At 37.4% G+C, this 17,551-nt stretch overlaps 1 protein-coding gene across 1 annotated transcript in view; it reads right to left on the bottom strand.

The window, feature by feature from the left end:
* Positions 1-17,551, bottom strand: part of Gabat (4-aminobutyrate aminotransferase) — a 78,721-nt gene that overhangs the window by 23,451 nt on the left and 37,719 nt on the right. Inside the window, exons 8-9 of the mRNA XM_083136786.1 lie at positions 6,871-7,028; positions 1,613-1,881 (exon numbers count right to left, since the gene is read on the bottom strand). Coding sequence (XP_082992912.1) covers positions 1,613-1,881; positions 6,871-7,028 — 427 coding nt within the window. The remainder of the gene's footprint in view (positions 1-1,612; positions 1,882-6,870; positions 7,029-17,551) is intronic.

Genomic DNA, 17,551 nt, shown 5'->3' with positions numbered 1-17,551 from the left:
TGCATTCTTATTGTTGCTGTTGTTGTTGGTTTGCTTTATTTTACTTCACTTTTCTGCCACATTTGGTTATCACAAAAATGAGGATGAGTGATGAAATTAATGAAGGGACCTCACAAAGAACAATCAACGCCAGGATTCGAACCCATGATGAGCGCGAATTCTTGTTCCTATGTGTTGTACTGTGCAGTGAATAATGAACTAATTTGGAATGAAAAATTAATCTCACAACTCAAAAAGCCAAATGAATATTATTGAAGACACTACAAGAAAGTGTGTTTTGTTACCTGTTTAACCCTTTTTGATATATGGAATTTTAGCTACCTCATCACTTTTTCCAGCTATATAGATTTAATCGCGATAAGTAGCTAATGAGCTTATGGAAGTCATGAGGGACAATCATAAACAGAGAACTCTGGACTCCTGATTTCACAGGTCCCTGCAGATGCACTGGGAGGAAATTATTTGTATTATTATTATTATTATTATTATTTTCCTTTTTTAACATTGCTCTTCCATCACTTTACCTAACTTCTGCCATGACGATGAATGTTGATTAAATTAAACAGGTGAAGAGTGGTTACAAAGAGACACTCATGCACAGACCAGGGCTCAAGCCCAGATCCTTCAGTAATGAGATCGTGAGATGGAGATGCAATGCAATGCAAAATTTAAAAAAAAACATTAATCATGTACAAAGATGGTGTTTAAAAAATCCAATTGAAAATTCCTACTGAGGAAAAATTCAGTTTGCTTTACCGATACCCATGTATCCTAATGGTCGGCGCTTTCCTCTCGTCTTTGTTGTCGACCTCCGTGGGGGAGTGCAAGTGGTCCCGTAATCGGTACCCGGTGGAGGCACATAGTGGTTCGGATCCCACTTAAAACTTTAGGGGACTTAAAGCACCATATCAACCAACTGTGGGAGAGTGATTATCACAGCATGCTACAACACCAGGAGTTCCAGGTTCGAACCCCAATTTGGCCATGGGTGTTCTTTGTATTTGTTCCTTCATTAATTTTATAGTATCAGCTTCGTGACAAAATGTGACAAAAAAGTGACGCTAAGTAAGAAAAATCAAATCATTGATTGATTGTTTGATTTGGTTTATTTTACTTTGCTTTTCTGCCACTTGAGCTAATCCTGAAGATGATACAATAAAACTGATGAAGGGACACAACACAAAGAACACCCATGGCCAAGTAGGGATTCAAACCCGGAATCTCTGGCTTAGTATTCAAATCAAATAGTTTTTGATTTTTGAAAGGGGGTGGGAGTTACGTGTACCTTTTTTAGTAGTCTTTACTCATTTTGCAATCTTTTCCTGTTTTTGACATTCTTTTCTTAGGAATACTGGGGCCTAAAGGAGGGGGTGAGGGGTTATGACCAACACCAACTTCCCATGGGCATGCCACTGATTGCTACCCCAAGTGTCGACGTCACCACACGTCAGTGCAATAGAATGTTCATAGTTAGCCTGGTTAAGACTGGGGAGATGTGATTGCCTTTGGGGCTGATATATAAGCTCTCTCCTAGTGATGCAACGTGAAGCACTACCATCTTTTCATGAGTCATTATTGAGATAATAAATTAAAGAAATATGGAAGTATGTACCTTTTGTCCGAAGCTTCGCTATGACTTCATCTCGAAGTTTTGATGTTGGGCAGCTCACAGCAAGGAATGTTCCCTTTCCACGTGCCGAATTGATATGAGTGGAGAATTCCTTTTCCAGTTCCCTTAGTCCTTTGTACAGCCGGTCTCCAACTCTTTGCACAAGAGGCAGAAGCTGGTCCCTTTGGATAATATCAACCACAGCCTCCAGTAGTACCAACTTTCCTGGGTCTCCCATCCATGTATTAAAAATTCGGTATGCTTGGGGTGGCCTATAAAAAGAGATTAAATTACACAATAAATTGAGAGCACAATTTTGCATTTAGGAAATAAAAAAAGGAAGAAGGCATGGAGCGTATGGCATTACTTCTTTCACCTTAAATGTAATAAAATTCTTGTAAAATATACATTTTATTTGTGGGGTTAATAATTCTTGAAATTGAAAAAAATCAGTAGGCAACATTGAAGAGAAGTGCGACCAAAAAAAAAATTATATATAGATGTGGCAAATTTTTGTCATCGTAAATAATGCAAAATATAACTATAAAAAGACTTGCCACAAAATGAAGCTAAGGAAAACGATCTATATATAGACTCGGTCAAACATAAGGTTCCCCCCTGCATACAACACCATGCTTTGAAGCCACATTGAGGGTATGTGAGGGTAGGGCCCCACACCCCCACTACATATTCTCGATCTCGGACATTTTGGAGGTGATGTGATCGGCATCACACTCCGGTTGCCTTTACCCTCCAGGGTTGCCCCAGGTACACATTCATTTGAGACTGTGTGAGCCCCAGAGCCACTTTATGCAGGGACTAGGCCTGTAAAATTTTGACCTCAAAACATCCACCCCAGGAATCGAACCCGGGTCTCCCGCACTGCAGTCAGACATGCTACCAACTACAACACCGTGGCTCTAATTCCACATTGCAAGACAATATTTTTCAGGAACTGACAAAGCATTAACAATGCATTTTTTGATTGCTAGGGGCATGCATATTTAGTTTTTGACGAAAAAAACGAAATTTGAAAAAACACATTGTAGTGTTAATTTTTCATGTTTTTGAAAGGTGTGAGATGCATTTTGTGACCATGTTGTGTCACGAAATAATGCGAAATGAACTGCAAAAAGCGAAATTAACTCTTAAACACGAAATTTAGGGTTTAATCACAGACACAACACCTTCTGAGGTCTGAATTATCCTGAGAGTTATGCAATTCCCGGAAAATTGATTAATTCTGCTGTTAATATTGGAGAAGCAAAAATGGACTCCTTTACACAGAAATAAACTTAATACTCTGATAACTACATAAATGTGCTATTAGAAGTGAAATGTTAATTCTGTGGAATAAGTGTAGTTTTTAAATCAAATTTAGGATTATATTCACAATTCTAAAAGCAAAATGTCTTTTTATATACCACTTTTCATCCGATTTTTCACCGCTATAACACCGAAATTTTATTTTATTTACTGCTTTGGAACCCGAAATTGACTCAGTTTTTGTACCGAAATGTTGCTTCTTTATTTACCAAAAATATGTGCCTCTATTGATTGCCAATAGCCCACATAGACTAAGAATAGCACGAAAAAGTGGTGTCTATAAAAATGGCTTACCACAATACAAGAACTGTTAATTTTGAAATACCATCTATATATAGACGCTCCGCAAAAAAGGTCCAATTTTAGAGAGTCTATATATAGCTCCGCTGCAGTTAATTGGTTTAAATAGGTATTCACCTTGGTATATAAGGGTCTCCATCTCATGTGGGCAATATCAATGTATGCTGGCAAACCATTACAAAACAGCTAAATAACAATAAATGTTCCTGTCAGTTTAATTCGAACAACAGCACAGAATATAAACTTGTGATACTGAGGAAAAAACAACTGGCACCAGTGGCTTTCACCCACTCTCATTGTCTTCCTTATCCATAACTCAGTAGAAGTCACACTTCTATAAGTACTGTATGTTTTAATCTTGACCTTATACATGCAGTACTGCAACCAGCTCAACCTTCTTACTGATACCAGTATTAGTGTCAGCCAATGTAAACATATTGGTGTATGGTTACAATTATCGATAAGTTTACTGATCTGATATTTCTACAAACAGCCTGTAACGTGGTACAAAAATTACCACCTTGCCTACAAAGAGGTATAATTCATGTACCATGGGTTTGTAACAAGTTAGTTTTAATAATAACCCGTGGCACAATAGCCCATGAGGGCCAGGGCCTGCCCCCCTTCGACAAACCCCTAGTCAATGTTGTAGCTTTACATGATTGGGTTACTCTAATCATTCATTAATCTAATCATTTGTAGCTCTTCAATTTTCTCACAATGGTGGGTGGACTGAAATCTTAGGAGCAAAGTTGTTACGCTTTCCTCAGGAGACTCGAACCTGCACACGTCCCATAGCCAGAGACCAAAGCATGACATCTTAGACCGCATGCCCACAGTGCGGGACAAGTTTTTTTAAAGTCCACTTTATATCAGAGATTTATTGGGAATCAACCTGGAGTTTAAACTATCGTAACGAAGCGTAAGCCATTTCTCGGTCACGAAAATCTCTTCCAAAAATCCGATATAAGGCAAATGATCCAGAGTACAGTGTAAAATCGTTGGTAGTGTGATACATATACGATCAACAGAAGCAATTTGCATGGCTACTTTCCGTTTGCATCCAGGCGATCTGACCGTGCCCCGAGACGAACGCTATTAATTTGTTTGCTTGCATCGCCAAGCCATCAACACATCATTGCGTGATTTTGGTCTGTCAGCCATCTTGGCGCTCGTGATGAACTATAGTGTTTTTCATGTGTTCCCAGCGGTGAGGATCAGCAAGAAGAAGAAGAAGAAGTTTTTGTGTGTCTTAGACATAAGCATAAGGAGGTCACGGAACGCGAGAACGCAGCTCAGCTGTTTTGCTGTGTATGTTCCGTGCAAGCGACAATAATATTGACTTCAAACGTTATGTCATGTAAACTAGTGCTCAGCGTTTCATATCTCGAAATATTATGATATTTACAGAATGAAACTGAACTCTTGTGCTTATGAGTCAAAAATTACATAATATTTTACTCGATTGGAAAAGATGCACTTTGTTGAGATACATGTGCAAAAGGACTCATACTTATTCTATTTTACAAACTCATTCATATATTCAATTTTATGATTTTATATCACATTAGTAGAAGTTTTGTTGCTTAATTTTAATAGGGTTTCGGTGATAAAAAATTTTGGTAAGGGCAAAGAAAATGATATATTCAGTTGTTTACATTTATTTTTACTCCTTCCATTCTCATATTTCATGTGTTTTCTTTTTATAAATAAACCAACCCTAGAATTTGAATCATCGTGAACTTTCTAAAAATCAATAAATGTTCAAAGTGCAAAAATTTTTCCCAGAGCGACTGAACGTAACGAAGCGTAAGTCTGTACATTTTCTAGAAGCTTCAGAGCTACGATCTGACCAAGGGTCGTTCACTTATTCTACCAGCCAGTTGCTCTTCTTAGGCATGTCAAATATGTAGAACCAAGTGTAAAGAGACTTCCTGGAGTTCTGCTCACAGGTAAACAGGTTGTAATTCTGCTAAGATATAGGAAGTCGAATATTGACAAATCAGCGTGGAGGAAGTCTCCACTGGCAACAGGGACAGAGGAGAGATGTAGAAGGATCACTCATGGGATTGGATTGGAATAGTGAACAGCGCTCTTCGGTTCTGGTCTGGGAAGAAAATCAGTTTACTGACTTGGCCTGACAAACAAGCTTGCAGTACAGGCTTACACTTCATTCAATATCTTCATCTCAACTCATCAGAATTCACGTTCGACAAGTAATTAGCTTACCCTACCATGTATGATTCAGGTTCGAAGGTTTTAAAATCAAAGTGTTAACTGTTTGTCATTTCTAGTTGTTTATTTAGTGTACTTTAGTACCTTTTGCTCATTACCACCAAGCTCACTACGAGCAGCAAATTGCTCTACCATCTAGGATAAATGATGATTAGTGAGCTACATTCCCATTAAGATCCCTCATACCTACGGGTATGATATGCTATGATCTGAACCACTGTGCCTCCACCAGGGAATCAGACGTTGATTTGACAAGTAAATTTCTATATATGCAGGCTATTTTTCTGATGAAAAGCACATTGCAGCCACCTTGATTACTTGAATTAATAAAGGAGATGAATCAACCAATCACGACCTACAAAGAACATCTAGCATTTACCATTGGATCAATTGAATGTCTGCTCTCTGTTAACAGTATATCATCCATTAGCATCTAGTGTAACCAGATCATGGAAACTTACAACCACTAAGAGTTTGTAATGTTGACCATGTGGTTCGATGATCTCCCCACCTCTGGCGGGAGTGAGGCTGGCAGTTGGTAGATAGGCACTGGCCCTAATGGGCTGTTATGCCACGGGTTGTTTAATCCTTACTACATATTTTTTCTGATAGCTCCACCTTGTGCTGAGCCAAATGTATTTGTGTATCGGTATCGGAAAATATCAGCTGTAATTTAATTAACGATACTGGCCAATACTTCTATGGGGTTTCGGTATATTGCCATGTAGCATTGTTGCTGGGTATAAATATCCTGAAAATTATGCAAAATGCATAATTATCATTATTTTCGTAACAACATTATGGAGACTAATGGATTTTGTGATTAATGTGAAATTATGAATATTTGAAAGGAAAACTCTGCTAAATTATGGAATACGTACATATTAACATTTATAAACACTCTGAACAAAGTTGAATTGTTACCAGTTTGAAGTATCTGCATTAATTCAGCCCTAGAAAAGTGTAATCCAGGGGACTCACCCATTTTGCCACCAAATTCCCTGAGTTTTCCAAATATTTTCAAATACCTTTCCAGATCATTTTATAAAACTTTACTATGCTAGCACACACACAAACACACACACACACACACACACACACACACACACACACACACACAAACCACTTTGCATGTCATTCAAATGAGTGAATTTCATTCAACACTGAAAATAAACAAAAAAATAAATAAAAATAAAGTAGAAAATATTTTTACACAAAATATTTCCAATCTAGAAGCTGGCCAGTTGATTGTAGATCATTAACAATGGGAAAAAGAGTACACATATTGGATCAAAGTGGCATCAGCTCAGCCCTAGTTGTTCCTGAAACATAAATAATGGAAGCAACAACTGCATATAACTTGTATCTGCATAATCTAACAGATTATCTAGGATACTTACGTTAACTCTGGTTTGTGAAAGTATCCTCCCAGAAGCATTTTCTTGCTGAATGTGACCACGTCTGGAGGGCTCGGGAGATTGAAGTGTTCATGGCACCACATCGTTCCAGTTGGACCTCCACCAGTTTGCACTTCATCTATCAAGAGGGAGGCATTATACTGAAAAAGAAACAAAAATTCATTAGCCATGTCTTTTATTATTGGTTATAATTATTACATTATTATTTAAATAATAGGAAAAAATCAAATAGGATGCCCAATAGGTACAGCCACATATATAAAAGACACAAAAACTGGGCACATTTCGGGATCAAAAGAGTATATAAAATGTCACTTCAGTGTTAAAATAGTGAATATAATCCTAAATTTGATTTAAAAACTATGTTTTGCAGAATAAACCCTTCTAATACTACATTTATGTAGCTATTAAAGGCTGCCCCCCCTGCCAAGGCCAATGGCACATCCCCCCAAATCATGTCATTCATCCCCTCAAACAATGTCATATCATAATCCTCATAAAGTATTTAATTATGATAGTGTGTCTACTGAAAGTAACTTTTTCTTAGCTTTACTTTACACTATAGTTCACCTGCCCCTCCTCCATAAACAGGGGTGCCGTTCACCTCCAAGACCGTGGATGCATTGCTGCCCCTTCCAAATCGTTTATCGTAATCCCCCCAAAACAGTTTGGATCAATACATAGTAATTGATGTTTATTTGAATACAATATCATGTTAAACTGTCCATATATTTTTAATTGTTTAATTTTCGAAATAACTGAAAGCTAGCACATCTGTGGGCACTCTTGCCCACAAATACTTTCATTTCTTCATCTAATGGATTAAATATGGTGCGTTTAAGGTGTAAATGTTTTACATATATTTTAGAAAAAATATATAAATGTTGAATTTTATATTATTTGAAACGGGAAAATCCACCCGAAAAATCTCAGTGGCACAGTCTGCACCATGCACCATAACCCCCCCCCCCCCACCCCCTCCTTGCAGGCACTCCTGCTCTCATGTAAAAAGAGTCAATTTTTGCTTCTCAAATTTTTAGAGCACAATGAAGTTTCCATGATTTTGCCAAACTAACAAAAAAAAATGCTAGGAAAATGTAACTTGCATCTTTCAAAAACATGAAATATGAATATTATTACAAGTTATTTCACATTTAGGTAGTCACATGAATTCTTAGTTTATGTTTTGCAAAAATCAGTGTTATTTTTCTCACTTTTGTGTTATATTCTCAAAATTTGCATTTTCAAAAAAACAAGATGCATTCAGCATTACGATATAAAAATTAATCAGAGTTCCCACAAACTCAAAATGTATTTTCAATGATATTTCCCTGAGTTTTCCAGGATTTTAATTTTTTTTTCAGATTACTTAATACACATAACATTACTATTTTATTATGATTGATGATACATAGGATCCCTCCATTTCCCCTCATAGCTGAACCATCCTCACCTTTATTATTATTATTATTGGTAAAGATTTTGGCCAATGTAAGCATATTGGTGTATTGGTAATTTTACCAATCTGATATATTTATAAATAGTAATTTAGTGCAATATTATGCCATTTTATTACTATTTTTATGAATAAAACCTTAAAAAAGAAAAGAAAAAAAATTGCAGATGGAACTGGTAATTAGTGAGTTGTGCTCCCGATTTTATTCATATTCTGAAAGGAAAATACGATCGTAAAAGCTATTGAGTATCCTGTAGTGTTTTCAGAGACCAACCAGTGTCTATCGCAAGTAAATTGATCTAAATTGATCCCACTGGGAAAAGCAATTTGCCAAGAATCTCCGAAAACTGCACCACCTGGAGACGTGGAGACAGTGAGTTGTATTGGTTCGTCCTGATTCACAAGAATGGGTCATTAAGTGAACAGTGACAATGACTCGCAAGACTTACATGCCACAGAAGAACGGGTTAACAACAAACAGTAAGTAAGAACAAATCTCAGGACACATGTATGTACCATAAATAACAATTGGAGAGCTGAGCAGGATACGAAGCAAATCTAACCACTTAAATTCGACCAATTAATTAGAAAGTATAAGTAATTTGCTTACGAAGCACATTCATAAACCATATGAGGTATTAACACCATTGTCAGGCGTGCTTTCCAACTCAGGAGTGAGGAAGTGCAGTGAAAACGAAAGTGTAGGAAATTCAAGCCTTTTCTGCACAATAGATACGTCAGACAAAATTACACGCAAACAGTACAGTTAGAATACACTCAGCAAAATACCATCGCGTATAGTGTGTATGGAAACAAAGGTGGCATTTAAGAAGGCACAGCTAGAACTCTCCTCTAAAAATGCAATCATTGAACTCCTAGAAAGCGACATCCAAGATCTTACACAAGAATTAAGAAATGCAAAGACAACCCCAGAATCGGAATCAACATGGAGTGAAGTTGTTATGAAAAGTCATAAGGGACGTCCGCCAACTGATAGCTTCACCCTCCATTGCCTCCCCACGTCAACAAACAGCAGTGCAAAATCGCTATAATCTCCTAGAAAATGAAGAAATGAACAATGCAACCCCACACACTAGTAAAAATAGAAATGTAAATGTATTAGGAAATTTAAAACGGAAGAACACAACATTGACATTCGCAATCAGGAAACAAGATACCACAAACTCACATCAAAGGGAGTCAGTAATGGATAGAAATGAGGGAAATAGTCCTCCTAATACTGAGCATAGCAAAATGCACCCAAATCTCAAGAAAAGAATACTTATCTTTGCAGACAGCCATGGTCGAAATCTTACAACACATGTAAATAACATTGTGACAGGTATCTGCAGTGCTACAGTGATATCTGGAGGGGAATAAAGCAGGTCACCAACAGCACTGTTAAAGACTGTAAGGACTTAGGACAAAATGACAATGTCATATTGTTATGTGGAACCAACGACGTGTCAAATAATGAAGGAACTACCATCACTAACACCCTAAAGCATGTCCTCAGCCATCTAACCCATACCCAAGTAACAGTAGCAAATATTCCCTTACGTCACAACCTCGAAAGAACTTCATGTGTAAGTGATGCAAACATTTCAGAAACTCATCAATACTAAAGCTGGACACACTGCACAGAAACCTACACACAAGACATGGATTGCACTTCAACAAGACCGGAAAACAACATATTGCTAAATGTATCATGAACATGAGCTATGCAAACAGCAACCAAGTGCAACAAGTAATACCCCTAAAATGGACAGGAAAAGTCTCAAATGTGAAATGTGCAAATGGTAAAGATATTAAAAATAGTGAAAATCATAATGAATTGATACATGATGGAAAAGGAAAAGAGGTGAACGATGGAAGAGGTAGTGAAGTGGTGAGTGATGGAAAAAGTAGTGAAGTGGTGAACGAAAGGGAAATGTAGTGAAATAGAAAATAACGAAAAGAATAGTGATGGGAGAATTGAAAAAGGTAAGGATGTTAAAAGTAGCCAAATTAAAGAAAAACAAAAATAAATTTTTGTACGAACATCAGATAGAATTAGGAATATTCCAGACAAACTGAAAAATGATTTTTTATGGTAAACGATAAAGATGCAAGTAAAATTAAAGCTGTAAGGGATATTAATACACAATCTACAACAATGGTAAAAAATCAATCTAAACCAGTAAAAAGCAGGGAACACAAAGACTTAAAATTAAACAGCGTACGGGCAGGGAGAGATGGAATGCCGATGTCTCTAAATCTTTTCCACCAAAACATCCAAGGTACAAACAATGACAAAAAACTACAGATAGAATCACTGTTAACCTCTTAACTGGGTAATTTCCTCGTCGAAAGCCCAATCTGCCCTGGGAATTTTTGTTGATAAATTGATGAATTTCGTAAACCAATATTTGAGTTAATATTTCTGTGCTCCATGGCATACCATTTAGGTATTGTTTACTCTTTTATAGGTTCTTCTTGTACTTTTTACAATATGCGAGATTTACAACTACAATATATCTCGGATTTCCTCAGCAGGAAAAACACGCCGTCGCTTCCGATTTGCCTGAGCCATTATTGCATACGCGATAGAACTGAACGTCGGGCTGTGTTCGTTGCTTCCCGCTAACTCTAACGGTTACAACAGTCTGGAAGTCAGAGCCATCTGGTGAAACAAAGAAGAAAGTAATTGTATGAAGTATCTCGTCATACACAACAGATATCAGCAGTAAGAACATGAGAACGTAGTATCCCGTCATGCCCATTATAAATCAGTAGAGCCAGAATGGAGTATTACGTCATACCTAGTTAAAAGGTTAACAGATAAACTAGCAGACATAGACATAGTCTGCTTCACAGAACATTGGCTAAAATCAGGAGAAATTTCCTTCATAAACTTTCCCGACTTTTACCTAGCTTCAAACTGCTCAAGATGCAACATGGGGAGAGGGAAGCATGTATATTCATAAAGAAGAACATAGTGGCAAATGAATGCAAAAAATTTGATCAATATTGAAAAACACTTCGAATCATGCATAATCAGTGGCGGCTGCTTAATACGTGCTACCGTGCTATAGCACGTTGCTAAATTTGTTAAAATGAAAAGAAGAAAAAAGAAAATCTCACAGATGCAAGAAGTTTAATGAAACCCTAAAGTGGAATGAAACTTCTCATGTTAAGAGCCTGAACATTTGCCAGCGGCGCCACGTATTTCCCTCACGCTGTTGGGGCTATAAGGAATACCTTACCGTGCTAGAATCTCAACAGCACGTTTTCGCCCCTTTTTCGTCACTGCGCGTATGAATACTGTACACCCCACTCCTCGTACGGGGGATAGGGTCTCGGCTCGAGTAAAATTGTCTGCTAGCATGCTACAGGAAGACACAGCACGGTAAGTGTGCCATCTCAGGATAAGAAGAAAGCCTACGACAACTTATTGCCTCTGTCAGAACAACGTTTATTAATGCCACTTTCAAACGTTCTGTACGTTATCAGTGTAGACTTATGAAATGTTTGTAACATGTCGTATACATTAGCAGCACCTGCAAAAAGTTGGAACGCGAATTGACACTACCCCTTAGCATTTTATCTATTTCGGTGGTAAGTTGTAAAGATTGCAACTCTGAAACTATAGTCCGTGCCTTTTTTGCTTCCGAAAGTGGATTCTGCTATGTAATTTATGTTTAGGAAATTTTAATTTTATATTTTATCTAAATTACCTGTTTTTAAATGCTAGAAATATATTTCCTTGTGTTTATGTAGCACTTCAATCATCAAGAAACAAACTTACAGAGTAGTCATTTTTCCCCAGCTTCCAGACCCGAAAATTTTGCGCGCGGTTCATTGTGTTAAAATCGTGTGGTGCGTGAAGTGGTGGTCATTGTTGTGAAGGATTAGCTTTTTGTTGTTGTTAGAAGTGAAAGTGAGTGTACGATGAATTCGGTGGATTCCTTGTTGCAGCAACCTTTCTCTTGAAGAACACTTGAAGAAAAGTTGGAAATAAAAGCACTAGGATGGCCGTTGCCAGATTTGGATCTATCGCAAAATGCAAAGGAAGGTAAGAACGCTTCGTATAAAAGGTGATTTAATAGAAAACTGTACGATAGTGAACCATGGCTTTGTGGGTGTCAAATTCGAAATGCATTATTCTGTTTTCCTTGCATACTTTTTGGAAGTAATGATTCGTGGTCTAAAGGAGGGGTAAAAGATCTAGGACATTTAAGTGAATATATGAGAAAGCATAGTGAAAACAAAAAACACATGAATAATGGCTCTCTCGGAACTGTCGACATAGCAACGCAGTTAAGCAGCGCTTATTTAGAATCGCTTCAAAAGCATAATGAACAAGTTGAAAAAAATCGCTACGTCTTGTCAAAAATCATAGACTGCATCAAGTTCTGTGGAGCTTTTGAGTTGGCCCTGCATGGCCACGATGAAAAAGATTTCTCCGCAAACCCTGGGGTATTAATAGGGCTCGTTAATTTTGTCAGCAGTTTAGACAACGCTGTTAAGGAACATCTTGACAACAACACTGTATTTAAAGGCACTCGATCTCGCCATCGAAGTTCCGGGTTGGAGTCTCGGCCTGGGTATGAGTATTCTTTGTAATACTTTGTAATAATGAAATTAATGAAGGGGCATTCACAAAGAATACCCATACCCGGGCCGAGACTCCAACCCGGAACTTCGATGGCGAGATCGAAAGTCAACCACTTAACGTTCGTGGGGTGGGGGTGGGGAGGGGGGGGGTAGTGGTCATTATAAGTACATGGAAAACAGCATCAGTTTGTAGCACGCATCTTTGAAAAGTCACGAGCCGCCGCTGTGCATAATTGAACAAACTGCAATGAACAAATAATTGACAACCTTTTTAAAAAATAACAACAATCTCAAAAGAACAACATGGCTTTTGGAAAGGCAAATCCATAAACACAGCAATATTTGAATACATAGAACATATCAGAACACTCTTAGACAATAGAGAACAATGCGATGGACTATTTCTAGACTTAACAAAAGTTTTTGACACAGTATCACATGACCAACTCACAAATAAATTAAACCACTATGGTATAAGGGGGTTGGTAAACTCATGGTTTAAGTCCTATTTACAAAACCGCAGTCAAATCGTGGAAATCTTACATACAAAAACACTTCTGTATCTGCCTGCCTTTCTAAACCTTGTAAAGTATCATGTGGAGTCCCCCACGGCTCGATCCTGGGACCGATACTATTTATCATATACATAAATGACTTGTCATCAAACTTAGAGCCAACCAAAACAACTTGATATGCTGATGACACAAGTATAGTGCTGGCTGGCAAAAATGAGCAAACACTTAATTCAAACATCAAACACACAACAGAGGGACTTTCAGAGTGGTTCAGCAGCAACGAACTAACAATAAATATAAACAAAACAGTAGCAATAAAATTTCACCACCCAAGAAATAGAAGCAACAACATACCAACTGTAAATATAGAAAATGAAAACATTAAATTTGAAAATTCCACAAAATTTCTGGGCATATGGATACAAGAAAATCTCAATTGGGACACCCATATTAACTATCTGGCAGGAAAATTAAGCAAAATCGTATATGGCATAAGAATCATGAAAGATATAACAGAAAAGAGCACAATAAAAACCCTATATTTTAGTCTGTTCCAATCGCAACTAACATATGGCATTATATTCTGGGGAAATGCAGCAAACAGCACAAAAATATTTAATCTTCAGAAAAATGTATTAAGAATTATGATGGGAAAGAAATGGAATGAACCATGTAGGGAAATCTTCAGGAAACTTGGCATTCTACCACTACCTGCCTCTATATACTTAATTTATTATGGCATGTAAAAATGGATTCCACAAAGTTCTCCAAATGCAACAACGAAGTACATCATTACAACACGAGGAATAACTCCAATCTTGCAGTTCCAATGCATAACACAAAACTATTTGAAAAAGGTCCAAAATCCACATGCATCCACCTATACAACAAGTTACCAGATCACATAAAAACTATTGAACCAGTAGCCAAATTCAAAAAGAAATTAAGAAATCATCTGTTGTACCATTGCTTTTACACAGTGAGTGAATTTTTGAACGTCTAATCCATCAACTCACTTATGGGTTGATGGATTGGAGGTTCATGGAGTCATCCACAAGAGTGCTGGATCCAATCTCACATGTTGTACCTGTTATATTACATGAGTGCAATTTTAGTATCATTTTTAAATGTTATAAGCCTTACCTTTATATTATCTCTCAATATTTAATGTTTTAATCCATTACAGAATAGTATTTTTATATTGTAACTTTAACATGTCTTACTGGTGTTACTTCTATGTATAGACAGTATAACTAATACGAGTACACACCTCCAAGCATAAAACTGTAATAGGCTAAGGTATCATTTCATTGTATATTACATTATTATATTTCATTGTATTAGTAGTCTGTATACAGGGTAAGTCAAAATGATGGACCCGCTTTCACACATTCATTCTGTGAAATATAATAAACAAATGTTATTGTGAGACATGTGCTAAGAAAGGTAAACTATCAAAGTTTTTCAAACAAATCACAAGTGTTCTATGTGAGCACCTCGCGTAACACAGCACACATCAAGCCGATAGTTTATCTCCTGCCAAACCTTGTGTAGCATGTTGCGGTCAATATCAGCAATGGCTGCTGTGATGCGGACACGCAGGTCATCCAATGTTGTTGGAAGTGGTGGTACGTAAACATATCCTTGACAAAACCCCACATGAAGAAATCACATGGGTCAAGTCGGGGGAATGAGGTGGCCAATGAAGAAGAGGTCGATCCTACGGAGATGCACGGCCTATCCAACGTTGTTCCAATGCCCCATTCAGATGGTCCCGAACGCTGCCATGGTAATGTGCAGGGGCACCATCTAATGGGAGAATGAAACTGCGCGATCCTCTGCAAGCTGTGGAAGGAGCCATAGTTGCAGCATATCAAGGAAAACAAATTCTGTCACAGGACGTTCATGGAATAAAAAGGGCCCATAAATCTTTTCATGGAAAATAGCACAAAAGGCATTCACTTTGGGAGAATCGCATTCGTGTTCCACAAATTCATGGGGGGTTAGCAGTTCCCTAAATCCTTACGTTGTGTCTATTCACTTTCCATGAAAGGTGAAAAGTTGTTTCATCACTGTAAATTAACCTCTCGGAGAACCCATCCGTTTCCATTAATGCGAGGAAATCAGCACAGAAGGATGCTCGCAAAGCATACCGGTAATCAGTGTCTTTTAAGGCTGGAACTAGTTGCAAGCGGTAGGGTTTCATTTGTAAACGTTTCCGCAGAACCCCATCCAGACAGTTTTCTGTGGAAAGAACTTCACTGCCCGGTAGGTGAAATTCTGTGGACTCCGCACGAAACATGTGCGCACTAGTTCCACTGTCTCTTCCCCATCGACGGACGGCCAGTCGATTTTAGTTTACAGATGCAGCCCGAATCTCTGAAATGTTCATACCACTTACGAATGGCCTTCCCCGTAGGTGGTTCTCTCCGATATTTGGTATGGAAATGCCATTGCACACTAATCACAGACTTGTTCACATGATAATGAAGCCACAGAAAGATCTCTGTTCTCCAGTCAATGCCATTTTCCTGCTCGCTGCTCACTGCCGACTCCTAGTGGTAGAATGTGGAAACACAGTGTGGAAACTAAACTATGAAAGTTAACCTTTCGAAGTGCATGTCTCACAATAACATAAGTTTATTAGATTTCACAGAATAAATTTCTGTAATCGGGTCCATCATTTTGACTTACCCTGTATTGTAATGTTTGACTGACATGTCCAATATCACAGCATGAAAATGCAAATATGATTCATGGATGAAATAAATCTAAATCTAAATCTATGTCATGGTTTTGTAAAGTAAAAGCTTAAATGCACATTTTGTTTCTCAAACGCAAAATCCATTGCAGTCACCTGCTTACATAGAATAGAATATTGATTATTGTTAACAGTAAATTTTATATCAGTATTTGAAAAAAATTGATGTCAGTACACTTGCTGATACCAATAACAAAATTAATTCAAGATTAAAATGGCATCTCTGTGTATATTGGTGATTCTCAAAAATGGGTAGAAACCTTGTCCACAGCCATAAAAAAATGTTTTAAAAATATTTACACATTTTTCTTAGTAGGAGTTAATATAGGGTCATTCTATGTCAAATCAACCAATTTAAAAATAACTACGGTGGCAGTTTTTCCAACATGGCACATGGCTTTTTTTGCTCATGTAGCAGATTACAGAAACCTTAATATCTCAAAAACTATAAGAGTTAAGAGACCTGAAAGAAGATTTATTTTGTAGCTAATGAAATATACTTTCCATTACATTCAAGTATGTTTTTCTCAAAATTGCACCCTAAGTATGAAAATTTTGCTGGAAATTTGGGTAACAATTGTTGAAAAAATTAGATCTTTAAACCAGATTTCATTAATGACGGGGTTTAGTCTATAATTTTTTTTTATATATGTATAGACCTATAAACCAAATACATCAATCTTGAAGAACATAAAAATATTTATTCTGTAAACTTTTCATCATGACGTTACACAATGCAGGTAATTATGTGGTAGGATTTTGTGAGAATAATGATGCCAGTGTACAGTAAAAAACAAAGACTTGCTGATGGTTCTTCTTGGATCTGTCTGCCAAATGGGAGAGAGAGGTTTCATTCCAGGAGTAATCGAAGTGACAACAAGCTCCACTTGTTGCTTGATGTTTGCTGGTTAATTGGATGTTTTCTAAATACATGGGGTTTAAATTTAAAAGTGGCAATAGTGTCAGGAAAAGGTGATAACACCGTTTATGTATTATCAGACAGTGAGCAATGTCAGTTGCAGCCCATGTCGATGTGTGGAGTTCCAAAAATGAAATGAAATGAACACCATTGTGTGTACTGCCCTGAAACATGTTTACAAAGGTAGAACAGCGATTGTGGGTCAAAATCCACGTGGGTCATGGCATGGTAAGCTATATCTCATTGATGCACAATGGGTAAGTGCATTTCTTTACGAGCTATCAGAAGAACAACCTTAACATGAGGAAAATGGCATCATTGTGGGTTCCAGATAGTGTTACTATTGTCCAACCATCAAATAGAGCTAGGTATTGTTGCTACAGGCTTCAGGAAAGTCTTGATGACATTCTAGT

This window comes from Lepisma saccharinum, chromosome 15 (assembly GCF_977018435.1).
Source record: "Lepisma saccharinum chromosome 15, izLepSacc3.1, whole genome shotgun sequence".
In the NCBI taxonomy this organism is placed as follows: domain Eukaryota; kingdom Metazoa; phylum Arthropoda; class Insecta; order Zygentoma; family Lepismatidae; genus Lepisma; species Lepisma saccharinum.
This window is presented reverse-complemented; position numbering and strand designations above follow the sequence as displayed.